Below are 25,288 nucleotides of genomic sequence, written 5' to 3'. Positions count from 1 at the left end.
CGTGGTGCAGCGGGCGCGTTGTCTTGGAGACGGGCTGGGCGAGATGGAGCGGGCGGTCGCGAGCTGAGCTGACACTACCTCTCCGCTAGGACTCCTGTGGCCCCGCGTGATCGCGGGGCGGGTAACCGCGTAAGGCCGGGCGGGGCAGCTCCAGGGAACGGAGACGAGGCCGGGGTTTCTCCGAAGACCCGGCACTGCGGATTCCTCCCCGAGAGGAGGGACCATTGCTATGGAAACCAGAGCGCGGGGCAGCGGGGAATTGTGGCTCCCGGTTGGTGACCGATCTTCTGTCTCCCCGAGACCCTCACCTGAGGCTTCGGGCGCGGTTGCTTCCTGAACGAACCTGCCCTCCCGCCCACGGGAGAGAGGTAAGACTGGGGGGGGGTCTTAATATCCAGCAGGCGAGGGAGCCCATTACAACGTCAACTCCCCAGAAAACCTAGGAGGCTCACCCCTGGAAGTGGCTCTTTGCTCTTGTCAATCCGTGGACTTCGTTCCACGCTTATAACCCAGGATTAATGAACGCCCCGCGGTGTTTGCCGACTTTTCCCACACGTGATGAAACTAGAAAGACCAGCTTTCGGACCTTGCTCTGTGACCCTAGACAGGCCCTTTTCTCCTCTCTACTTCACTTTCCCGTGTGTAAAATGGAGATACTAACTACAGACACCTATTATGTTGGCTTGAAGATCGAACCAGATGAAGGAAGCCAAAGGCTTTGTAGGCTATAAAATGGTGAAACTAATCACCACCATCCTCCCCCTCACGCTAAATGTTCTTCAAATCTTTGTGTCATTTCTTGAGGCAATCTTTGCAACTCCCTCGCCCCGAGCCTGAAATAAATCCCTTTATTCTTCATTCCCATAAGCCCTACATTTCAATGTCCCTAACAGCAGCAAGAATAGTTACCATTTATAGAGGACTTAGTCTGTGTCAGGCCCTGTGTTAAACACTTTACCTGGGGTTATCTCATTTCATCCTCAGAAGATCCTTGTTAAGACAGGCACTGTTATCCCTATTTTCCAGCTCTGTTGTGCCTGTAATTGCCTATTTAATGTGTGTCTCTCCCACAAGACTCTGAGCTCTGTGAGAGGAGGGGTCATGACTGTCTTGTACATTTCAATATCCCCAGATATTGAATCTCTTGACTAGCATGTAAAAGTGTCTCCTCCCATCACTACCCTCACCTTCAAGAGAAGTGTCTTCTCTGCACACTTTGTCACTGTGATGAATAGCAGTTTCCTCTATTCCTGTTGCCCACTGGGCACTAATGTTGGGAATCCTCAGTCCACATTTCTCTGGGTTTTTGGGTGATAAGGATCCATCATTTTGGGTGATGGAACATCCCTTAGCATTTAGGCTTTCAACTGAGTTTTAGGGAGCTTTTTCTCTGCCCCCACATGACCCTTGGCACCAACAGCCCCATCTGGCCTTCCTGGGGTGAGCCTGATGCATTTGACTCTAGGGCATTGGCTGGTAGGATTTCCTGTGTAGCCTTTGGCCTTCCTCTCCAGCAGCTTAGGAACCACGCTCACCTCCACCAAGCTCTTCCCCCAAATTCTAGACAAACAAGGCCAGAAAACTCATGCTTTCCAGAAGATCTCTGAGCTGGCAGAGTCGTGGTTATTGGCGTCATTCCTCATTCAACAAATATGTATCAAGCACCTACTTATATGGACACAGAACTTAGCATTGGTGATACAGTAGGAGTAAAGATAGTTACAGTGAATCCCAGTAGAACTCACAGACAAATCAAGACGAAACCACATCTTCAGGAAGCGGTAGGAAGAGGAGCACATAAGGCTCAGAAAGCCTGGAGCAGGGACTTGATTAAAGCTGGGGGAGGGGTATGGTTCCAAGAGGTTTCCCTCAGAAAGTGACCCTTAGCTAAGATCCCAAGTCCTCTGCTGAATGGAACAGATCAGGATCTGATAGACTTGTAGGGAAAAAGGGTTCTGGGCCAAGAGAGCAGCAAAAGCAAAGGCCCTGGGCCAGGGAGGACTTGGTATCCATCTGGCACTGCAAATGACTCAGCCTAGCCAAGGCCCTTCAGGGTGGAGGAAAAGAGGCTAGAGATGGGAAGGAGCCATACCACAGATGGCCTGGACAGTCAGACCAAGGGGCTCCATCTCATCCTGACAGTGGGCAGCCAGTGAAATATATTAAGCAGGGGAACAGAACTCTGCTCCTCGTTTGTCTCTGCCTGATGAAGACTGCCATTTGGCCTCGAGAAGTGTGCTCTAACTCCGGTACTCCTGTTTCAGAAGAACATGTGAAAATGTGCTGTTTTTGCAGCTTTGTTCAAGACTGGGAGCGTAAAGGGCCTGGGATTTCTAGGAGAAAGCAGGGGTGTGCCCCTCCCTGGGGTGCATGCCATAGCCCTGCTGTGTACAGCGTCATGCTGGTATAGCTCGTCCACCTGATGCCCCTCTGCTTCTCTGGGAGCTGCTATGGGGCCGCTCATGCTGGCCTCCAAGAAGCTTCAGACGCCTTCTTCCCTAGGCACTCTCCTTAGAGGCAAGGTGCAGGAGCTTGGTTAATGATGTGGGACTCTAATTTGATGTCACTTTCACAGGGGCACATCCTGTCTCTTCAGAGGGATTCTTGGAGGGGGGATGCTAGGACCCTCCTCTCTCTTATACCACCAGTGACTCCTCATGTCACTGCTTCAGAGTCTCATGATTTGAGCATAAGGTCAGAAGAGAAGCAAGACTGTGCAAGTGGCTCCCGCTTAGAGGGAGAAGAAGGCTGTGTGAACCTAGACAGAGAGGCCAGGGCACAGGTGATGGACACAGTCAGCCTGCCCAGCTAGAGATGTGGAGCCCCTCAAGGGAGGCCTTGACTTCCAGACTTGGAGATTAAGTTCTCTGGGTAGTTCTGCTGTGATGGTCAGAGGACCACCTTGGGGATCCTGTTACAGACCCATCCATTCATTTCCCAGAAATCCCCTGGGGTTGGCTCTCTGGCCCAGCTGGGCTCCTGCTGTCCTAAACATTCTCTCCCTCCTTGTAGTCTTCCATGGCACAGGCCGACAGAAAGATGTAGCCCTTGTGCCTCCTGGCCGCTGACCCACCGGCCTGATGACCGCGCCCCCGTGTACGTTTCCGGCTCGGTTCCGGCAGCCCTCGGCCAGCGGCCTCTCGCAGGTCACCAGCAGCCTGTACCTCAGCAGTGGGGTGGCGGCCAACAACAGGCCTATGCTCGCCAGCAACCGGATCACCACGGTCATCAACGTGTCGGTAGAAGTGGTGAATACCTTCTACGAGGACATCCAGTACATACAGGTGCCTGTGGCCGACACACCGATCTCGCGTCTCTGTGACTTCTTTGACCCCATTGCTGACCACATCCACAGCGTAGAGATGAAGCAGGGCCGCACGCTGCTGCACTGCGCGGCTGGTGTGAGCCGCTCAGCTGCCCTCTGCCTCGCCTACCTCATGAAGTACCACGCCATGTCCCTGCTGGACGCCCACACGTGGACCAAGTCATGCCGGCCCATCATCCGCCCCAACAGTGGCTTTTGGGAGCAGCTCATCCACTACGAATTCCAGCTGTTTGGCAAGAACACGGTGCACATGGTCAGCTCCCCTATGGGCGCGATCCCTGACATCTACGAGAAGGAGGTCCATTTGATGATTCCACTGTGAGCCGTCCTGCCAGCCCCCGCACCCAGGTCAGAGGGGCAGATCTGCTGTGGACCCTCCACCACGATCTGAACTGAAACGTTCCACTTTCCTTGATACAGAAGAAACAGATGATACCTTTTATAAGGGCCAGAAAAAAAGGAAAGGTGCTGTAAACCTTAAAGGTGTTTTAACCTTATTATCTATATCTTCAAAGATTAATTCACCAACTGTACAATGGTGCAGAGAGGTTTCCTACCCTGGTAAGTGACGGCTCATGGCTGCTGGCCAGAGGGGAGAGTGAGGCCCGTGCCCAGGTCAAATGGCCTAAAGTGTTTGGCAAGCCTGGAATCCTGCTGCCCTCCCCCAGACCGACTAACCCAGGAATGAGTCAGCCACAATTCCACTAAATTCTTTCAAACCCAAAGCCAGAGCCTTAAGCATCTTTGTGCCTCCTGTGCTGTTCACAGTAAGCGCGCCAGCCCACTAGGTAAGTGGCCTGCAAGTGGTGCTCCGGGAGTCCTGGGGGCCCAGGCCAACTCTGCTTCCGCCTGCGACCCACAGGGGCCCAGCTCTGGTTTTCTGGATTTGATTTACACATGACATAGTTTTCAAAGAAAGCATTCTACAGTATAAAATGTTTAAAAATATTTTCGATTTTGAGTGCTGTTGTCTCAAGTACCCTTGGCAGTCCCCTGCCAGCCTTCGATGAAAGGTGGCATTCGTTTCCTTCTTGGGGGCACATGTGGAGAGCAGGCCTGACATCGGGCGTCAGGGGTTCCTCTCACAGGTCTCAGTTTGAAAGGCTGGAGCTGCAGACCGGAATCTAGCCTTGTCACCTCCTCCCCACGTGATCCGGAACTCTTGGCACCTCAGCTTTCTCATCTGTCCAAGCAATGACAGCCCTTTCCTCACAGCATTGTCATGGAGATTCAACGATTCCTTAACATGGCTCCTGGCCCGTGGTACGTGCTTGTGGTAGCAACTTTCCTCACGAATGATGCTTTGGCCCCGCTGGTCTGGATCAGCGCGGTCATCCTCATGGTGGCATTTCCCCCATCTGTGCACAGCCCTTCACTGTTTACAAAGTGCTCTTCCAGAAAGTCATCCTGTGGGGGGAAAAAGTGGTTTGAGGCCTTTCGGACCCTACCTTGGAAGAGGCCTAGACCTCGTAGCCTTTTCAGAGTTCCCATTGTGTTTCATCCATGTGTGACCAGGGGTCCTAAAGCAAGGAGCACACTTTCAGCTTCTCCCAAAAGACCTTGTTTAGATTGCTGACCATTAATGCCAATGCTGGCTAACCACTGGGGTCCATGGGGACAAATGAATGGGCCCCACCTATAGGCCCTGAAATCCAGGATGGTTCAAAACCCCCAGGGGCCTGAGGATCTGACTCAAGACCAACTATTCTAATCCAGAGGTTTTCGGACGAGCGATATATGAGACAGACAAAAGAACAAGTGCTCTGTGACTCCAGAGGCCAGTGGAAGCCAAACGCCTTCTCCTTCCAAACCTACCCCACCCCCACACTTCCGTTGAGGGCATGCCCAGGGGTGTAATTTTAGGGTGCAGGAGAGAAGGAAAATTCCTGCTTTAGACTGACTTCTCGTTTTACAGGCGAATAAACAGACCCACAAACACCAGGGCCGGTGTGGCAGAGCCCCCACAAAGCAGCATTTCTGGAAGAAACCCAGATGGAAAATTTCTTTCATAGCCTTTTTAAAGAGAAATTGATTGGGACATATTTCATTTTCATTTTTAAAATTTTTGAATTAACATGCCATAAAATTAACTTTTTTGCATGTACCATTCTAACACATTTGTGTAACTACCTCTGCCATCAGGACACAGAGCAGTTCCATCACCCACAAAATTCTTTATGCCACCCTTTGTATTCAGACCTTCGCCCTGCCCCAGCCTCTGCCACATACCAATCTGTTCTCCGTTCCTATAGATCTGCCTTTTCTAGAATGTCACATACATAGCATCATAGAGGATGTAACCTCTGGAGACTAGCTTCTTTGAGTGTGTCTTTGAGATTCATTCCATGTTGCTTTTTATAGCTAAGTAGTGTTCCATTGTGGGTGACCACAGTTTTAATCACCCATTGACGGATATTTGGGTTGTTTCCAGTCTGGGGTAATTTTGAGTAAAACTGCTACGAACATTTGTATTTAGGTTTTTATGTGAACAGAAGTTTTCATTTATCAAGGTATATACCTAGAAAGTGGGATCGATCAGTTATATGATAAAGGTTATGTTTAACTTTATGAAAAACGACCAGACTTCCAGAGTAGCTACACTGTTTTGCATTCCACTGTGAGAGATCCACTTTCTCCCTGGTTTTTGGTACTGCCGATATTTTTTGTTTTAGCCACCCTGACAGGTGTGTGGTATTCGCTCTTTGTGGTTTTAATTTGCATTTTCCTGATGGCTAATGATGTGGAGCATCTTTTTATGTGCTTCATGGCCTTCCACATACCCTCTTTGGTGAAGTGTCTGTTCAACTCTTTCGCCCATTTTAAAATTGGGCTGTTTTCTCACTCTTGAGTGTTGAGAATACTTTATATATTCTGGATACAACTCCTCTCTCAGATAATAGATCTGTAAATTTTTTTTCCCAGTCTAGCTTATCTTTTTATTTCTCTTAGAAGTATCTTTTTTTTTTTAAGATTTTTTATTTATGTATTTGACACAGAGAGAGACAGCCAGCGAGAGAGGGAACATAAGCAGGGGGAGTGGGAGAGGAAGAAGCAGGCTTCCCAGCGGAGCAGGGAGCCTGATGTGGGGCTCGATTCCTGGACCCTGGGATCCCGCCCTGGGCCGAAGGCAGACGCTTAACGACTGAGCCACCCAGGCGCCCCTCTTCGAAGTATCTTTTACAGTGCAAAGTTTTTAATTTTGATGAAGTGCTATTTGCTAATTTTTTTCCTTTTATGGACTGTTGTTTTGGTGTCATGTCTAAGAACTCTTTGCCTAACCCCAGATCACAAAGATTTTCTCCGATGTTAAAGTTTTGAGGGTCTAAGTTTTTCACTTATTTTTATGATCCTTTGGTATAAGGTGTGAAGATTAGTTTGAGGTTCATATTTTTTCACGTAGATATCTAGTGGTTTCAACTATATTGAGCTGCCTTTGCTCCTTTGTATAGGTCTGTTTGGACTCTATTCTGTGTGATATATGCATTTTTCTCTTCACCAGTACCACACTATCTTGATTACTATAGCTTTATAGTAAGTTTTAAAGTCAAATAGTGTGAGTCCTCCAATTTTCTTTTAAAAAAAAATTGTTTGGGTTATTCTACTTTCTTTGCCTTTCATATAAATTTTAGAACCAACTTGTCTATATCAACAACAACGATAATAAACTCCTACTGGGATTTCAATTCGAAGTATGTTAAATCTTTTAGCCAGTTTGGGGGAGAATTACCATCTTTTTTTTTTTATAGATTTTATTTATTTATTCGACAGAGATAGAGACAGCCAGCGAGAGAGGGAACACAAGCAGGGGGAGTGGGAGAGGAAGAAGCAGGCTCATAGCGGAGGAGCCTGATGTGGGGCTCGATCCCATAACGTTGGGATCACGCCCTGAGCCGAAGGCAGACGCTTAACTGCTGTGCCACCCAGGCACCCCCTGAGAATTACCATCTTTACTCTGTTGAATCTTCCAATCCATGAATATAGTATGTCTCCCCATTGAGTTAGGTCTTTGATGTCTTTCATCTGTGTTTTGTGGTTTTCAGCACACAAATCTTACATATTTTACTGTATTTATACCTAAGTATTTCATTCGAGGGAGAGCATTGTGAAAAAAAAATTTTAATGTTGGTTTCCAATTGTTCATTGTTGGTACTATATAGAGATACAATTGATTTTTGTGTGTTGACTTTGTATCCTGTGACCTTACTAAAAGCATTTTTGTAGATTCCTTGGCAATCTACATGTAGACAATCTTGTCATGTACAAATAGAAATAGATTTATTTCTTCCTTTCCAATCTGAATGCCTTTGATTTATTATTTTATTACACTGGCTATGACTTCCAGTATGATGATGACTATGAGTGATGAAAATGGACATTCTTGCTTTGTTTCTGATCTTAGAAAGTGTTCAGTCTTTTCCATTAATTATGATGTTAGCTATAGGCTTTTTGTAGTTAAGGAAGCCGTTTATTAAGGTAAGGAAATTAGGGAAGAGTAGGAAAGTATTTTCTCTCCTTCTATTTACTGAAAGAGATGTGTGAATTGGTGTTATTTCTTCTTTAATAAATATTTGGTAGAATTCACCAGTGAAACCATCTGGACTTGGAGATTTCTTTTTCAGAAGGATTTAACAATGAGTTCAATTCTTTTAGTGGTTAAAGGACTATTCGAGTTACCTATTTCATCTTGGGTAAGTTTTGGTAGCTTGTGATTTTTCAGAAATAGCTCCATTTCATCCAAGTCATCAAATTTATGCAGAGTTATTTGTAATATTCCTTAGTATCTTTATTATCTGCAGGGGCCACAGAGATATCACCTTTTCATTCTTCATGCTGATAATTTGTCTTCTCTCTTTATTTCTTTGTTAGTCGGGCTAGAGGTTTATCAATTTTTGAAATCTTTTTAAACAACTACCTACCTTGTTTTTTTATTTTCTCTGTTGTTCTTCCCTTTCCTACTTCATTATTTCTGTTCTTTATTATTTCCACAGTTCTGCTTCTTTCAAATTTATCTTGTTCTCTTTTCCAATTTCATAAGGTAGAAACTTAGATTACTGATTTCAGACCTGCATCCCACAAATTTCAATATGCTGCATTTTCATTTTTGTTCATTTGAAAATATTTTTTTCTTTTTTTAAAGATTTTATTTATTTATTTGACAGAGAGGCAGCAAGAGAGGGAACACAAGCAGAGGGAGTGGGAGAAGGAGAAGCAGGCTTCCCACTGAGTAGGGAGCCTGATGCAGGGCTCCATCCCAGGACCCTGGGATCATGACCTGAGCCGAAGGCAAACACTTAACAACGGAGCCACCCAAGCACCCCTCAAAATATTTTCTAATTTCTCTCAAAATGTTCTTCTTTACCCATGTATTATTTAGAAGTGTATAGTTTAATTTTTAAATATTAGAAATTCTACCACCATTTCTCTGTTACTGGTTTCTATTTAATTCCATTATGATCAGAGGACATAAGTTGTATGATTTTATTTTTTTCAAATTTGTTACTGTTTACCATGTAGGATGTGGTCTATCTTGGTGAATGTCTCATGTGCACTTGAGGGAAAAAAAACATTTTGGATAGAGTGGTCAATAAATGTCAGTTTATTGATCGATGATAATTGATGGTGGTTTCAATTCTTTTATACTTGTCCTGATTTTCTGTTTACTTGTTCTATTGATTACTGAGGGAAGAGTGTTGGAAGTATTTAACTAAAATTGTGGATTTGCCTACACCTCCTTTCAATTCCATTAATTTTTGTTTCATGTATTTTGAAGCTTTGTTGTTAGGTACATATATATTTAGGATTGTTATGTCTTTATGGTAAATTGACCCTTTTTTTCAATATGCAATGTCTCTTCACCTTTCTTAATTTTTTGAAGTCTCTTTGTCTGATATGCCTGTAGCCACTCCAGCTTTGTTTTAAGTAATCTTTGCATGATATATTTTTTTTACATCCTAAATGGGTTTCTTGGGGCACCTGGGTGGCTCAATTGGTTAAGCATCTGTCTTTGGCTCAGGTCATGATCCCAGGGTCCTGTGACTGAGCCCCACATCAGGCTCCCTGCTCAGCAAGGAGCCTGGTTCTCCCTCTCCCTCTGCCACTCCCCCTGCTTGTGTGCTCTCTCACTGTCTGTCAATAAATAAATAAATAAATAAATAAACAAACAAATAAAATCTTTAAAAAAAAGAAAAGAAAATGGGTTTCTTGAGACACCATATAGTTGGGGCTTTTTTTACATATCTAATCTGTCTTTTAATTGGTGTGTTTAGACCAAAATTATCAATATTTGGATTTAGGTCTACCATTTTGTTTTCTGTTTGCCCTCTGTTTTCCATTTGTTTCCCTTCTCCTGCCTTCTTTTGGGTTATTGAATATTTTTAAAGTATTCTGTTTTAATTTTATGTAGTTTTTTTAGAGATTACACTAGAGAATATATTATACCTACTCAACTTTTCAGAATCTATTTAGAATTAATATCTTAACCACTTCCCCGTGATGTTCAGTGGATACTGTATTAGTTTTCTCTTGCTGCTATAACAAATAACTATAAGCTCAGTGGCTTGAAACAGTACCTGTTAATATTTCACAATTTCTGTAGGTCAGAAGTCTGGTTGGGCTTAACTGAATCTTTTGCTTAGGGTCTCACAGGCCAAAATCAAGATGTTTCATAAGGCCGAAATTACGTGCGGGTTTTTGTTGTTGTTGTTGTTGTTGTTTTACTGGAGGTTCTGGGCAGGGTTCTGCTTCCAAGCTTATTGAGGTTGTTGACTGAATTCAGTTCCTTGTAGTTGTAGGACAAAGGACCCCATTTCCTTACTATCAGCTGGAGGCTGGTCTTTTCTCCTCGAAACTGCCCACATTCCTTCAAATGCTATCCAAGGGGTGGAGTCCCTCTCACACTTTGAATACCTCTGACTTTTTCTTCTGTTCCATGTCTCTGAATTCAGCCAGAGAAAATTCTCTGCTTTTAAGGATTTGTGTGATTAGATTAGGCCCGCCCAATAATCCAGATAATCCTGATTTTAAAGTCTGTAACCTCAATTAGATCTGCAAAGTCCCTTTTGTCATATAGAATAACATTCACTGTTTCCAGGAAATACGGCAGGGACATCTTTGGAAAGAATGGGCATTCTGCCTATCACAGTTAATTTTTATTGATCTGTCTTCAAGTTCACAGACTTCCCTCTATCATTTCCATTCTGCTACTAAGACCATCCAGGATATTTGCAAGTTTTGATGAATATAATTTCTTAGTTTTAAAATTTTCTATTTGGTTATTTTCTGTATCTTCTATTTTTCTGCTAAGTCTTTTTATCTCTTCATTTGTAAAGTTCTTTTCCAATAATTCCATCCAGGTCATCTCAGTGTTCAGACTTTCTTGGTTCTTTGTATGTAGAGTAATTTTGGATTGAATCCTGAACATTTTGAATATTATGGTTATGAGACTCTAGGTCTTGGTTAAATCCTATGGAAAATGATGAGTTTTTGTTTTAGGAGACAGTTGACCCACTGAGGTTCAGTTCTGATCTGCCCCCTGTGGACTGTTAAAAACAAGACTACAAGCACAAAATGGAGTCATTTATGCTAAGCCTCATGCCTCCAAACTGAAACTTAAATTAATTACAGTTCTGGCCCCACCAGAAATGGAATCTTAAACCAGTCGATCAGGAGTTGCCTGATCAGGGCGCCTGGGTGGCTCAGTCAGTTAAGCGTCTGCCTTTGGCTCAGGTCCTGATCCCAGGGTCCTGGGATAGAGCCCCGCATCGGGCTCCCTGATTAGCAGGGAATCTGCTTCTCTCTCTGCCCCTCCCCAACCCCATCCCCATTCATGCACACTCTTTCACTTTTTTTTCTCTCTCTCAAAAATAAATAAATAAAATCTTTAAAGAAAAAAAAAAATGGAGTTGCCTGATCAGCCCTAGTTAGGTAATCTGCCTGACACATCCTTGCCATTCCCTAAAGAAAAATAACTTTGAAATAACCTACCCACTTTTTTGCCTAAAATAACTTCCTTATACCTAATCCTTTCTGCTTATAAAAGTCTTTCATTTTGCGCAGCTCCTTGGAGCTCCTTTCTTCCTGCTAGATTGGATGCTGCTAGATTCATGAATCACTGAATAAACCACTAAGATATTTAAAGTCTACACAGTTGGGGCACCTGGGTGGCTCAGTCAGTTAAGCATCTGCCTTCAGCTCATGATCTCAGGGTCCTGGGATCGAGCCCTGAATCCAGCTCCCTGCTCAACGGGGAGCTTGCTTCTCCCTCTCCCTCTGCTACTCCCCCTGCTTTTGCCCTCTCACACTCTCTCTCAATAAATAAATAAATAAAATCTTTAAAAATTTTTTAAAATTAAAAAATAAAATCGACACAGTTGAATTTTGTGTTTTAAAAGGGCCATGGCTTCTGGTGCCTGGGTGGCTCAGTCGGTTAAGCATCTGCCTTCAGCTCTGATCCTGATCCTGGAGTTCTGGGATCGAGTCCCACATGGGGCTCCCTGCTCTGTGGGGAGCCTGCTTCTCCCTGTGCCTCTGCCTCTCATTCTCTCTCTGTCTCTCATGAAGAAAGAAATAAAATTAAAAAAAAAAAAAAGTCTTTAAAAGGGCCATAGTTCCAATGTCAGTTCATTTTCAAAACTTTGGCAATGTACTTGAGATCTGTCCTGAGTCTGTGCCACCCGGGGGCCAGTCTGAAATCTGGTGGTCTACCTAGCTTACTTCTGAAAGTCACTGGAATACTGTTTAGAGTCAGATCCATGCATGGAGCCTAGCAGTTCACATGCAACTTTATGGGATCCATTTCTCAAGCTCCCTCCTCTCCATGATCCCCCCCCACACACACACATTTTCAGGTTCTCAAGCCACCCATTCCCAGGTCCTCCAGCTGGAAATCCAGACCTTTGGTCTCCCTGCTCTGCACACACTTTCTGTGATTGGGTCTGCTGTGGAGCCAAGTGGACAGCATGAAGAGAGAAAAGGCAATGGAAATTGCTTCGTCTGCCCCACACTCCTTCACTCCATACACACTTTTCAGGCCACAGTTCTTTTGGTCAGAGAGAAGGATTCCCCTCGGGATTTTAGGTGCTTTCCCAGCAGCCACTGCCATTGCTGCTGCCCTGAGTTTTAACTTAAGTATGAGGCTTGCCTGGGGGCAGGGCAAAAGAAGAGAAAAGGGGCGGGTGGGGGGGGGAGGATTTCCCTTACTTTGTCCTGAAGGTGCCCTCCTTTCTACTCCTCAGACCAGGAAGACAGGGCTTCTTGGAGATTTTCCTTCCATGCCCAGTGCACAGTTCCCGGAGTCACACTGCCTTTGAGACCAGGCCAGGAGACACAGGGACAAAAAACAAAACAGGAAGCTCACCGCCAGATTGTTTATACTCCAGTTCTGATTCCCTTCCCCAAACCACCTGCTACCATTTCGTTTTCAGAATCCTCAGAGAGCAGCTCCATTCGGTCCAGTGTTTTTAGTTGCATTTGGGGGAAGGACAGATGATGCTTACTCTATCTTACTCAGAACTGGAACCCTAAGAAATTTATTTTTAAAAATATATGCCCATTTGCAGAAAAAGGAAAACAAATATGGTCCATCTACAATACTATCTTGAAGCAATAACCAAGTCAACATTTTGGTATAGTGGTATATTTCCTTTCATGCATTTTTTTTTCATAGTTGAGATATAATTTTGGATCCTTTTTAAATTATTCTTTTTATTTTCCTAATTGGTCGTGGTAGGATCAAGATTTCATATACTAAGTGGAAGAGGTTGAGATTGAGGGCTCTTGGGAGGGTCTAAGTCCTTTTCCCAAAGAGTTCGCTCTGTTCCTTGAGACTCGGTAGGGTGACCCTTTACTCAAACCACCTAGGAAAAGTAGGTCATATTGGCGCTTTCACATAATCCTATAACAGGGAAGAATGAAATGATTCTCGCAGCCCAACATCCTGGATGGTTGGAGCAGGGATTCCAGGTCTCTGTGATTTTATGAAAGTCCAGAATTACTTTCTTTCTTTATGATGAATTAAAAAATTACATATGGTTTAAGAAGTTTCTGTGAAGTTCATAATACTCTGTCAGAGAAATAGTGACACGCTAGTGGCCCTGGGGATTTTCCTGCACAAGCTCTGTGAAGATGGTGATCTCATTACAAGCCCCAAGGACAGGTAGCTCTCGATCCCTAAAGCGCACAGCCCTGCTTACCTATATCCCGGGATGTTACATCCAAATGCCCTAAGAATCCATCAACCTCCACCTGCAGATTTAGGATCTGTGTCACTTATGAAGCCTGAAAGAGAGTCGAAAGGTGGATTTTCAACCTGTTTTATGACCTCAGGCAGACCCTGGAATTTTTCTGGAATTCTGCCAACTCTGTAAACTGGGAGTCACGATGGCATCTGTGGTGACCCTAAGGATGTGTCCCACAGACCTACAATTACAGAAAGTAAAACCAACCAAGGGCCGTGTGAAATCTATCACCATGTTTATGCTCAGACCAGACTTCCCTCAGACTCCTTCTAGCCAGTTCCTGAGCACAGCAGGGAGACTGAGGCAGACCGATTCCTGGGAGAAGTGGGGCTCTACTGGTTGTCTTCTGTGGCTCAAGGGCTCTGATGACCATGCCGAACCTTCCTTAGACCACAGCTTGGTCAGGAACACTTCCACGCAACCTTGCTCCCCTCTGTCCTCCACTCAGAGTCTGACTTACATCATGGTCTGACAGCTCTCCCAGCCTTCCCAGCTCCCTTCCCATTTTCTCTCACAAATGTTTGCCTTCATAAAACCCTTGCACTTTTCTTTCCATCTTGGCGTCTGCTTCTCAGAGGACCCAGAGTAAATCACCACCCTCCCCACCTCTCAGAGGTGCCAAGAGACACCCAAAAGCAGAAAGCTTTCAACACGTAAAAGCCTCTTGCCACAAATGTTTCTAGACTTCCCCTTGGCAAAACATTTGTAATGCTTTTCCCCTGAAGAAAAAAAAATATGTTTTGCTGACTGGGCTGGGGGGTACCCGGCTGGCAACTTCTGTAAGCCTGGGCCAGGCCCTACATACCTCCGTACCTTCACACCCTGGCTCTGTTCTCTGGACCAGGAGCAGGAAATGGCAGGAATTCCCCAAATTAGGAGATAAAGCCCTAGCCCTGCTGTTCCCCTTTTGCATCAGATTTTTGCTGTGGTCCGAATATTTGAAATTCATATGTTGAAAACCTAATGCCCAAGATGATGGTATTAGGAGGTAAGGACCTTGGGAGGTCATGAGGTCATGAGAGCGTACCCATCATGCATGGGATTAGTGTCCTTATGAAAGAGGCCCCAGAGAACTAGTTGCCCCATCTGCCATGTAAGGATACAAAAAAGTGACCCAGAAGAGGCCCCACACCTGACCATGCTGGCAGCCTGACCACAGACTTCCAGGCTCCAGAACTGTGAGAAAGAAATTTCTGTTGTTTATAAGCCACCCATCCTGGGGCATCTTGGTCCTGCCTCCTGAACAGACTAAGCTCGTCATCTTGGTCCTGCCTCCTCTTTGGGCTTCAGTTTCCTCGTATGTATGACAAGGATTGAACTAGATTTGTGGCTTTCAAACGGGGCTCGTGGGAAATTCAGCAGAGGTGTCTCAGGGTTGAGAGGTTTCCTCGCTCAGCTAAGGCGCCTCAGCTTGGGCTCCGGCATAAGGTGCTCGGGCAGGGTTCTTACACCAGAGAAAGTTTACATACAAAGAGAAATGCCCAGTCGGGGCAGCAGGGACTGCTGCACCAGAATCTACCCAGCTGGGATGCTAGCAGTGCTGAGAGGAGGGGCACATGATGGTTGCGGCTGTCAGGAGCGGGCCGAAGGAGGCCTAGATACTGGAAGGTTCCATCAGGCACAGGCAGCAAGGGTGGCCTCATCAAGCTGGAAGAATCACGGGGAGTGGGCTTGGAGACAGCAGAGCGTCCAGGGCATCAAACACCAGACCAGGGAGCCCAGACCTCCTCCTGTCTGCAAGTGGGAGCAGAGAAAGCAGCCCCCAGCCCTCACTGAGCAAACATTTGCCGAGTGCCCCTGTGGGCAGGATCGTATAGTATCGTATCCGGGAGGACTCGGAGCTGTGCCAACAAAATCCCACGTGGAGCAGGAGACTCCGGGACTCACTCCCCATTGGCCCCAAGCTGTGTCCTCCTCAATCACTGACGCAACAAACATTCACTCACGTGGTAGCCAGCCTGAGCTGACCTCAGAAATCCCCTCCTCTTGGTATTCGTGCCTTTAGGGTAGCCAGGGTGGGAAAGCCCATACGGAAGAGGGTTGACCTAAGATATCAGAGAAATGACAGTAGTAGAGTTAAATAATACATGAAGATATTGGAGAAATGAGTGTGACTTTTGAAATTGGGTCACAAAGGACATTGTGGCTTTTTGCTCTCTTCATCACTCACTTTGAGAGAAGCCAACTACCATGTCATAAGGATACTCAAGATGCCCTGGAGAGAAGCCCACGCAGCAAGGAACCAAAGCCTCCTGCCAACGGCCATGTGGGCGACTCATCTTGGAAGTGGACCCTCCAGCCCCAGTCAAGCCTTCACACGACCGCAGCTCTGGGCGACATCCAGAACTATTCCACTAAGCCACTCCTCAATACCCGATCCACAGAAACTGTCAGATAATTCATGTGTGTTGCTCTAAGCTGTTATGTTTGGGGATAATTTGTTACCCCAAATCTATACAACTGATGGTCCTCTGTGCTGTGCCCACAACACTGTCCCCACCATCCTCTGGACCACAATACGTCTTCCCTGATCTCTCTACCTCCTGTCAATTTCCCCTTCCATTTCCCCTCCAGACCAAACTAAAGGGCCACTATCAAGAAATGTTTGTTGAACATCATGGCTCTTGCCTGCTCAAAACCTCCCATGGCTCTCCATTGTATCTTCTGTTCTTTCCAGGAAGTACTGGCCAGTGAGCAGGGGCAGTGCGATGGTGGAGTGTCTGGCATCCCTGAGCTGATTTGGGAACAGAGCAGAGAGCAAGAAGAGCCCTTGTTTGCTCTGGCCCCTGGAATGACAATCCAAGGGCCCCCTGGGGACGCAGGGAGGGGCCCCCCTCGCAGCTGGGGCTAAGACAAGGCAGCAGCTTTGTTCTGAATCCACAATGGCAGGATGCCCAGCACAGACCCAGATCCTGGCCTCCTCCAAAGCAGGGCAAGGGGGTGGGAGCTGGGGCATCCCTCCCACTGAGCTCTAAGAGCAAGCCCTGGGGGCTTTCAACGTGCACTGGAAGGCCAGGAGGGGGGATGTGGCTAGTATGAAAAGCCTTGGGGAGGAACTAGGAATCCTGTTCGTTCTGTTGTGAATCAGTCTGCTAACATTTCTTGAGGACCTATTAGGTTTCGGGAACTATTGCTAAGCACTTGCCACACATAAGCCCAGTGCAGCCCCCTTGAGCTAGCCAGGGTTCGGTTCTACTGCTGCCCCCACTTAACACATAGAGGCACAGGAGGAGAAGGCCCTTGCCTGGGGTCACACAGCTTAGACATGCCAGAGCTGGGGTTTGGACCCAGGTCTGACCCCTGTTCGTGACTAGTGTTCTTTTTCACCTACTCTATGCCAGGCACTGCTGGTGCTGGGGAGACAGCGGTGACAGCAGTCTTGGCCCTTCCAGAGCCCAGTCTGGTGGAGAAGAGAAGTGATAACACTAGTTCTGACAGTCGATGTGCTCAGTACCCCGCCTGAGTGCTCTCGACTCAGCTTTTCATGGAGCAGGGCAGCCATAGGGGTAGGAAAGAGCTCCCCAAGGAAGGTAACATCTGTTATCCCGAGGACAAGGCTTCCCCGCAGGGACTGGGCAGGAAGATGGAGGCTTGGAGAGGTGGAGAGACTTGCCCCGAGGCAATCAGCTAGTGAGAGGCAGAGCCTAGAGGGGCAGCGGGCTGTGATGGGAACCACCCGCTGAGCCCTTCCCCCCGGTTATCCCAGCAATCCTCACTGCCCACTCCCAATGACACGGATAGCAGGGGAGACCAAACGGGTCACACTGTGAGAAACCGGGCCAGGATACAAACCCAGGTTTTCTGATAGGGAGGGATTTAAATATGACCTTGAGGGGGTATCTCCTTAATGCTGGATAGTCCTGAGTCTGGTGACAAGCCAGCCCCCAGGTCAAACAGGGCTCCAATTCACCCCTGCCCTGTCCCCACAACCACCAAGGGCTGGCTCTGATCTGATGGGATTTGGGGGTTGGGGTAGGCTCACCCTTCAGCCAAGAGTTCCCTGGGGGTCTAAAGGCCAGGGCGAGGGTGCTGCAGGGAGGCTTCTGCTATGGTAGGGGGCTCCCTGGAAAGAGAAAGGGTCCTGAGTACCAATGAGGCTCTGCTCGCCCAGAGACATCTAATCTGTCCTGTCTGGCCAAGCCCCAGGATGGAGGCTGGAAATGCCCAGGCTGCACAGGGATAGGGCTGGGCCGGCGGCATCTCTGAGTCACAGGCAGGGTGCGTAGTGAGTGACTCAGCCAGGGCCCACTTCCCCTCCAAAAGGCCAGCCTGGGTGGAGGCCAGGGCCAGGAAACCCTGCGCCTCTCCTTCCCGGGCCAGGTGCCCGAAGGAAGTTGGTAAGGATGGAAGGTGGAACCCAAGGAGAGGAGAAGCAAGACAGGACCTGGTGAGGCCGCAAGGTCCAGATCTTTATGGTCTTGTGGCCCGGAGCAGGAAGTTCTGACTTTGTCCCGGTAGTATAGAGCCCCAGAAGGTGTGTGTTTCAGAAAGAACCTTCTGGGGCTATGTGGAAGGCGGAGTAGAGAAGCCAGAGCAGAGCAGGGAGGAAGCCCCTGCCACCATGCAGAATGTGAGCAACGGCAGTGTGGCCAGTTAGAGAAGGGGACCCAGACAGGCCATGGTGGGTAAGGGAGGAGGTCCTTGTTTCTGGGGGGGCAGCTAGCAGCCAGCGGGCCCAGGGCTCTCCCTATGCTTCCTTAGCTGTAACTGTGAGGAATGACACACATATACAAGCAAAAATAGTTTATTTGAAGATGGAAGACCCAAAATTGGGGGGCCCAGGGGTGAGGCTACAGCAGCTGCCTGGAGTTGGCATAGATGACCCCAATTCCCAGGGGATCCCAGCAACAAAGAAGCCCTCCCCTGGGCCCCCTAGCTGCCTCCCCCACTTCCTGGAGGAAGGATTGTGCAATCGCCAAGAATCATCGTCGTCCTCAGAACATGGTGAGGTTTTCAAAGTTTGGCCAGCAATTTTTGGAGTGGTTGACGCTCGTCATAATAATCAGTCCCACGGGCACAGCAACTGTGCCAGGTCTGGACCCACCATCCAGTGGTGAGTGAGGTCTGTGATGAGAGGCAGGCAAGGGACAGGAGGTGCTTCTCCGGGAATCCCCATTCCAGCCTCCAAGGCGGCCCTTCCAGAAGGCCCCCCTCTCTCTTCCATGGCCCCAGTGGCTGCCGGCTCTCTGCTTTTCCCATGGTCACTGGCCAAGGTTGGATTCCGGCTGGGGCTGTCCCAGGGAGCCCAGGTGCTCCCCTAGGTCTCAAAGGCCTTTGCCAGTCCGGCCCCTCCGCCAGAAGCCCCGGCGGGCAGCCCAGGAGGCCACAAACTCGCAGTTGTGGTAAAGGAACATTCCTGAAAGGGTGAGTGCAATACCCACATAGCTGAGGGCACTGAGGCGGCTGCCAAACAGGAGTCGGGACAGGACGAGGTTGCCCACGACGGTGAGGTTGCCCAGGACGTGGACGGTGAGGGCGGAGGTGAGAGCCAGCAGGGAGAAGCTGGCCAGGTTGTAGAGCACGGACAGGAGGCAGCTGAGCAGAATGCAGGCCCAGAGGTGGGAGCTGGCGGGAGCGGGCGGCGGGGCCACGCCGGCCTCCAGCACCAGGGCCGCGCCCGCCAGCAGGCAGAAGCTGGGCAGCGAGGTGGCATACAGCAGGGTCACCGCGTCCAGCCTCTCCTCCTGCAACAGGGCACCTGCAACCGGGACAGCAGCCATCAGCACCCTGGCCGGGCCGGCGGGGGCTCCGGGGCCCATCACCCCGGAAGCCTGCCCCTATCCCTCAGGCAGAATTAGTCGCTCCTGCTCCGTAACACAACGGTCCAGAATCCAGTCACACCACCTGGGCTGTGACCTGTGTCCACTCCTTACCAGCTGTGACCTGGCACTTAACCTCTGTATCACCTGCAAAGTCGGGGGATAGCACCTCACACGCAGCACTGTTGTGGAGATTACAACAGACGACACTGATAAAGCCTTTGTAAGGTAAGTGCTCATGAAACGTAAAAAGGTAAATAAATCGGGCGCCTGGGTGGCTCCGTTGGTTGGGCGACTGCCTCCGGCTCAGGTCAGGATCCCATGAGCCCTGCGTTGGGCTCTCTGCTCAGCGGGGAGCCCGCTTCTCCCCCTCTCTCTGCCTGCTGCTCTGCCTACTTCTGCTCTCTCTGTGTCAAATAAATAAATAAAATCTTAAAAAAAAAAAAAAGGTAAGTAAATAAGCCTGTTATCAACCACTTCAAACCACCTTCCACAGGCTGGAACAATAATCTGCTGCGACAGCCAAACGATCAATAAACATGAAATGTGGCTCAAAAAAAAAAAAAAAAAAATCATCGGGGACTCCCCGGGCCCTGGCAAGAAATACCCTAAGTCCTTAACCAGCTCGGAAGGCCCTGTGCCAAGGGACCGGACCCACCTTTCCTGGTCTCAGTCCTTACCCGGCCACCCACTACCCCACTGCAGTGCGCACCACCATAGCTGCAGACGGGCCAGCGGCAGCTCCCAGCTCTGCCACTTCCCAACACACACACACACACACACACAGAGTTTTACCATAATAAACTGGGGGTCAGAGGGCGGGTTCATTCATTGCTTCATTCACTTATGACCCCTGGGATGACAGGAGAACAAGAAAGTCGTCGTTTGCACTTGGCTGTCACTCACTGTTTATAACTGATAATCAGCATCTTTTGCTACCAACTGAGGCTTGTCGAGATGAATCCAGGACTAAGAGGAAACCTTTCAGTTTTGCAAAGAGAGAGAGATCCTACTAGCTCACATGTGTGTGCCTGTGTGCGTGTGCGCGCGCGCACGTGTGTGTCCATGCTTAAACATGTTACTACCCAGCTGTTCACAAAGGAAGCAGTGCCCGTCGTCAAAGTGAGACACCGCTCGGGGGAAATGACAGCATTTGCACACCGGCGGCGATGTTTTGGGGCCTTTTCCAAGCTTTAGTGGAGAGAGGTGAGTAACTGATCGAGGCCCCTCCCAGGGCTCTCAGGGCCTCTGTGCATTTTCAGACACACGCTTTCCAGAGAGCCGCAGGGGTGCGTACTCATAGCAGAAGAGGAAAACCGTAGTTTGCGTTCGATTTCATTTTGATGTTTTGGCTTTGTTCTCTAGGCAACAGTCCCTCCAGCTCAAGCATTTCTAGAAATGAACAGATAATTGGAATGCCTCCTGCTTGCTCACTCCAAATTTAGCACCATTACAAGCAGCATGTGGTTTGTACGTTAAAGGTCTCATCGTTGGAAGGTGTTTAGGTGAACTTCACCTTTGGCGAATTTCACCTCCCTGAGGTAGCCAGGCAGGAAGGTCCTAACCTCCCCACTACCCCCTGCCCCTTGTGCCCATCGTGCATCCCACGCAGCCCTCTGCCTGCCCTCCCTGCAGCCCAGGGAAAGAGCAGTGGTCCTCCACCACAGGCCACTCACCCCACCTAGGGCCCCCAAATGCCAGCCTATGGTCCCACCTCCTTAATGACCCCTCCCCTGCTAGCCCCACAAAACCCTCTATTTCAGCCTCTCCTTCTCTAAAGGCAATTTTGTTTCAGCATCTGAACACAGCTAGGCTTCTGCCAGACAGACAAACATGCGTGCTAGACCCTCTGTGCTGCTGGCTGCTGGCTTATCCCATCTTGCTCAGTCACTAGCTCTGCGATATCACACAAGTCACTCTAGGTCTAGTCGCCTCGTGTGTGACAACACCCCCCTCACATGAGTGTGCAAGGTCCTGAGCTCAGGGCCCAGTGCCCGTTGGCGACGGCTCACCATGGCAGCTGTCACGATCCCCCATGCTGCTCCTGCTGGCTGCCACCGGGCCCTGGCAAGGCCTGCTTCCCACTCCCAGAATGGCCTCTCCTCTGGTCTCCCACACCTGTGCCCACCTTGGCTCTATAACTTTTCTCCTGCCCTTGTAGTTTCTGCCTCTGAGTGCATCTCCCCACCAGCCTGAGAGCTCGGGAAGGGATCAGGTCAGGCTGCTCTCTGATGCAGCTGGGTACAGCTGAAAGCAAGTTCAGCAAGCTGGCACCCCACTTCCCAGCCTTTCTTGGACCATAGCCCCACCCTGGGCCTGCAAGTGGCCCAGATTGGAAGGAAGCGACTGGCCCTTCCTATGGCTGCCTGGGTGCTCCTCTTCCTGGACTCTCACCCCTACTCCATCCAGTCTGCTCTCAGCCTGCCATTTATACTCTAGTCTGAATCTGAAACCCCTGGAAGTAGAAACCTCCTCTTGTCCAAAACCCACCTCACTTCCTGGCTCCAGTCTGTTCCTCCCCTTCTCTGCCAGCCTCCCATCTTGGTTGGTGGGGCCTCCAACCTCCTAAATTCCCTCCTTAGTACCCTGAACCGTGTACCGTAACCAGTCTGGCAATTCTGCTGTCAGAGCCAACCCAACCACTGAAGGAGTATTTGCCTGTGCCAGGCCCTCAGGCCAGGTGCTGGGGGACATGGAGATGCCCAAAGCCAGTTCATGCCCTCTCAGAGCTCCTGTCTGGTGGGATGCAGACAGGTGACCAAGTGGCTACAATACAGGACATTCAGAGCTGTGACAGCAGAAACAGAGGGTGCTGTGGGAGACTGGAGGAAGCACCCAACCCACCTCGAGGGCCAGGCGGTTGACGCTTGGAAGAGGAGGGGAGCTGGCAGAAGCCAAGAAACAGACCAATGCCAGGCACCTGCTGTTCCGTGCCTGAGGCCTGGGTGAGAAGCAGGCGTGCTGTGGGCCTGAAGGCTGGGGCCTTCCCAGCCCTGTGACCTTTCCCAGGGTGAGGAGGGGTGGGGTGGGGGGGCAAGAGGTCAGGTTTCCCACTGCCAACTCATACCCAGAGCTCAGGCCCAAGCTCGGGCACCAGCTCTCATGTAACCCGAGGGCAAAAATAGAACAGAGCTTTGGCCCTGCCTCAGCGCCCGGGAGGAAGGGGACAGGGCCTCTGAGTCCTGCCTCAGAAGATGCCAGGGCAGGGCTGAGCTCTGACTTCTACCTTCCCTTGCCTGCAGGCTGCCCCCAGCCCCAGCCTAGCACCCTTGAAGCCCCCTCCTCCTTCTCCCAGGCCTGGGTCACAGATCTCAGAGCTGGAAGGGGGAGACAGCAAGAGGCCCCTGGGACTTCATCAACTCCAACCCTCCTCTTCTGAATAGATAGGGAGACTGAGGCCCAGATAAGACCCAGATCTGCCCAAGGTTGACCAGCAAGTAACAAGCAAAGGCGTGGCTGGATCCCAGGCCTCCCCACCCCAAGTGGGCACCCTGCCCTACCCCACATCTCCCTTAGGTTGAGGCTGAGAGAGGGTGGGGACTGTGACTCAGATGCCCCTTGGTGAGAGAGACAGGAAGGCGTCCCCTACCCTCAGACACAGTGATTTAGCAGGGTCTAGGCCTCCCCTTCTGCCCAAAACCCCCCTGTCTCCCTTCTTCAGAGGTGAGGTGAGGTGACCTGGGGCAAATCATGAACCTCTAGGTCTCAGTTCCATGGGCTATCTAAAGAGAAGGAAGGTGGTGGTTGCCATGGCAATTCAAGGTCAACACCCAGCATGGAGCCTGTTACACTGCAGCTCCCAGTAAACATCAGCCCTTCCCAGACTTAGCCAAACCCCTCAGCTTCCAAATCCCAACTCAAGGTCTCGGCCTCTTTCTCTCTCCTGGGTCCCCACCATCAGGCCTCCTTCGGGGTCCACAGCCTCACGCCACATCACTCGGACAGCACAGAGTCTGACTGCCTGGGTTCAGATCTTGCCTCGGCTTCTCACTGGCCACATGACCCAGGGCAAGTCTCTACCTGTCAGTGGGGACAACATAGTGACTTCCTTCATCAGGGCAGCATGGAGATGCAATGAGATAAAGGGCTTGACAAAACATGAGACACAGATCAATGGCAACTAGTATTAAATATCGGCTGGGGTCTAGAGCCTAAGTTTGGGGCTTGGAATTCTCTGAGCTGTCGGTCCTTTCTGAACCTCAGTTTCTGCCTCTTCCAAAGTCATGAACCTCAGTTTCTTCATCTGGAAAATGGGATAACAGCCATACCCCTCACAGGGCCATCTGGGCCATACACCCCCCCACCTTCTCCGCCAGTGACCCAGGCACTCACTCTGCTGGATGGACTTGAGGCCGCGGAGGCAGGTAGCAGCCAGCAGGAAGCCACAGCCCGCAGGCGGTGTCCGCAGCTCACCAGCCAGGCTGCAGGCAGCCCCCAGGCAGAGCGGGCCCATGGCGGCAAACTGCAGCGGGTGGTGGCGCCGGCCGAGCAGCAGCGCTGACAGGGCCAGCGTGATCAGGGGTGTGGTGGTGGTGGCCAGCTGTGCCAGGTCCAGGGGCACGGCGCTCAGGCCCACGTTGCCACAGGCCATCGAGGTGCCGAAGGTGAGGCTGAGCAGCAGCACTTGGCGGCGGGTCCGGCTGGGCATGGGGCGCTGTGCCCCCCAGCGGCACGCCAATGCCGCGGCCAGCATGTGCATCGCCGAGAGCAGCAGGGGCCGCCCGAAGCCGTGCACAGTGAAGATCCACTTGTTGAGGCTCGACATGCTGGCTCCTGCCAGCAGCCACACCAGTGCTGCCACGGCCACCCGGGCCCGGCCAGGCCGCCCAAGGGCCTGGGGGGTGTCGGGGGGCCACTCGGGGGACCCAGCCACCCGAGCACCACTAGCCACTGCCACTGCCTCCGCTGAGGTCATCCTGCCGTCATGGTGCTCCAGCGGGCAGCGACACATCCGTACCAGTGGGTCTGGGGCAGGAGGACAGCTCTCCAGTGACCAGCTCTGGGCCACCAGAGTCCCACTCTGGGCCAGGCCCGAACGCAGTTCCTCAGATCCTGGGCCCAGTCTCAGACAGGTGAGGGCCCTGCTGCTTGTGCCAGGCCTGTGCTAGGCAAGGTCCCGGAGCTATGCTGTGCTCCCGGCTCGGACAGGGCAGAACCCAGGCCGAGCGGCTGGCATGCCAGGCTCCCCGGTGCTCAAGCCTGGCCTAGTAAGCTGCGGGCCCCTCTGCCCAGTCCCAGGTGAAGTCTCCACTCTTCTTCCCGCTTTTAAGCGCACTCCACGATTAGATGGAATTCTCGTCCTTTTTTCTCTTCGCTCCAGACCCCGCGACCTACTGCTTGTTCAGGTCGGGCCCAGGCCTGGCAGGGGCTATCCGGGCATCGGCTCCCGGTGGTGCCGGTGGTCGCGGCTCGCTCCCTCCAACAGCGCGCCCAGGCCCAGCCAGCGGCTAGCTGACACACCGGCCCGCGGTGCCAGGCTACGAGCTCGACTCGGCTAGGCTCCGGCAGGGCCTGCGCTCCAGCTCCGGCTCCCGGCGGCTCCGGTTCCCGGCGGCTCGGGCTCCGGCTGCGGCTGCAGCTGCGGCTGCGGCTCCGACTCCTGCAGCAGCTCCCGCCAGGCTTCAGCCCCCGCCGGCCCGGCGGGCGAGGCCCCGCGCTCTTAGGCCCCGCCTCCACCGCCGCCACCCGCGCCCCACCCGGAAAGTTGAAATGAGCCCCCAGCACCGCCCCTGGCCAGGCCCCGCCCCCGGAGCCGGGAGGGATGTCTCGCTCCTCCCCCACGCCGCCCGCTCACAGCCCCTCCTCCATCCGCCCAGCAGTCCCTCCACCGGGAGAGCCCCCCAGCTGGAGTGGCCAAGGCTGCCTGTCTCTCCTCCCCTACCAGTGGGAGATCAGGCCCCTCCACACCCAGCGCCAAGGCAAGCCCCTCATAGAGACCAACGCAGGGCGGAGACAATGAGGTGCCTTTC

At 50.5% G+C, this 25,288-nt stretch overlaps 2 protein-coding genes across 2 annotated transcripts; one reads left to right on the top strand and one right to left on the bottom strand.

Moving 5' to 3' along the window:
* Positions 1-6: 6 nt before the first annotated feature.
* Positions 7-8,938, top strand: DUSP18 (dual specificity phosphatase 18). The gene is made up of 2 exons (XM_026484834.4): positions 7-368; positions 3,013-8,938. Exon 2 carries the CDS (start codon positions 3,081-3,083, stop codon positions 3,645-3,647), a length of 567 nt encoding a protein of 188 aa, XP_026340619.1. The 5' UTR covers positions 7-368; positions 3,013-3,080; the 3' UTR covers positions 3,648-8,938.
* A 9,350-nt stretch (positions 8,939-18,288) lies between these two features.
* On the bottom strand, positions 18,289-24,976 carry SLC35E4 (solute carrier family 35 member E4). The gene is made up of 2 exons (XM_026484832.4): positions 23,652-24,976; positions 18,289-19,258 (listed from the first exon to the last, which is right to left on the bottom strand). The coding sequence occupies exons 1-2, from the start codon at positions 24,268-24,270 to the stop codon at positions 18,825-18,827; spliced, it is 1,053 nt and encodes a 350-aa protein (XP_026340617.1). The 5' UTR covers positions 24,271-24,976; the 3' UTR covers positions 18,289-18,824.
* Between the last annotated feature and the right edge of the window lie 312 nt (positions 24,977-25,288).

Source organism: Ursus arctos, unplaced genomic scaffold, assembly GCF_023065955.2.
Source record: "Ursus arctos isolate Adak ecotype North America unplaced genomic scaffold, UrsArc2.0 scaffold_34, whole genome shotgun sequence".
In the NCBI taxonomy this organism is placed as follows: Eukaryota; Metazoa; Chordata; class Mammalia; order Carnivora; family Ursidae; genus Ursus; species Ursus arctos.
Note: the sequence above shows the minus strand (reverse complement) of the source record. Positions and strands in the feature narration are given on the sequence as shown.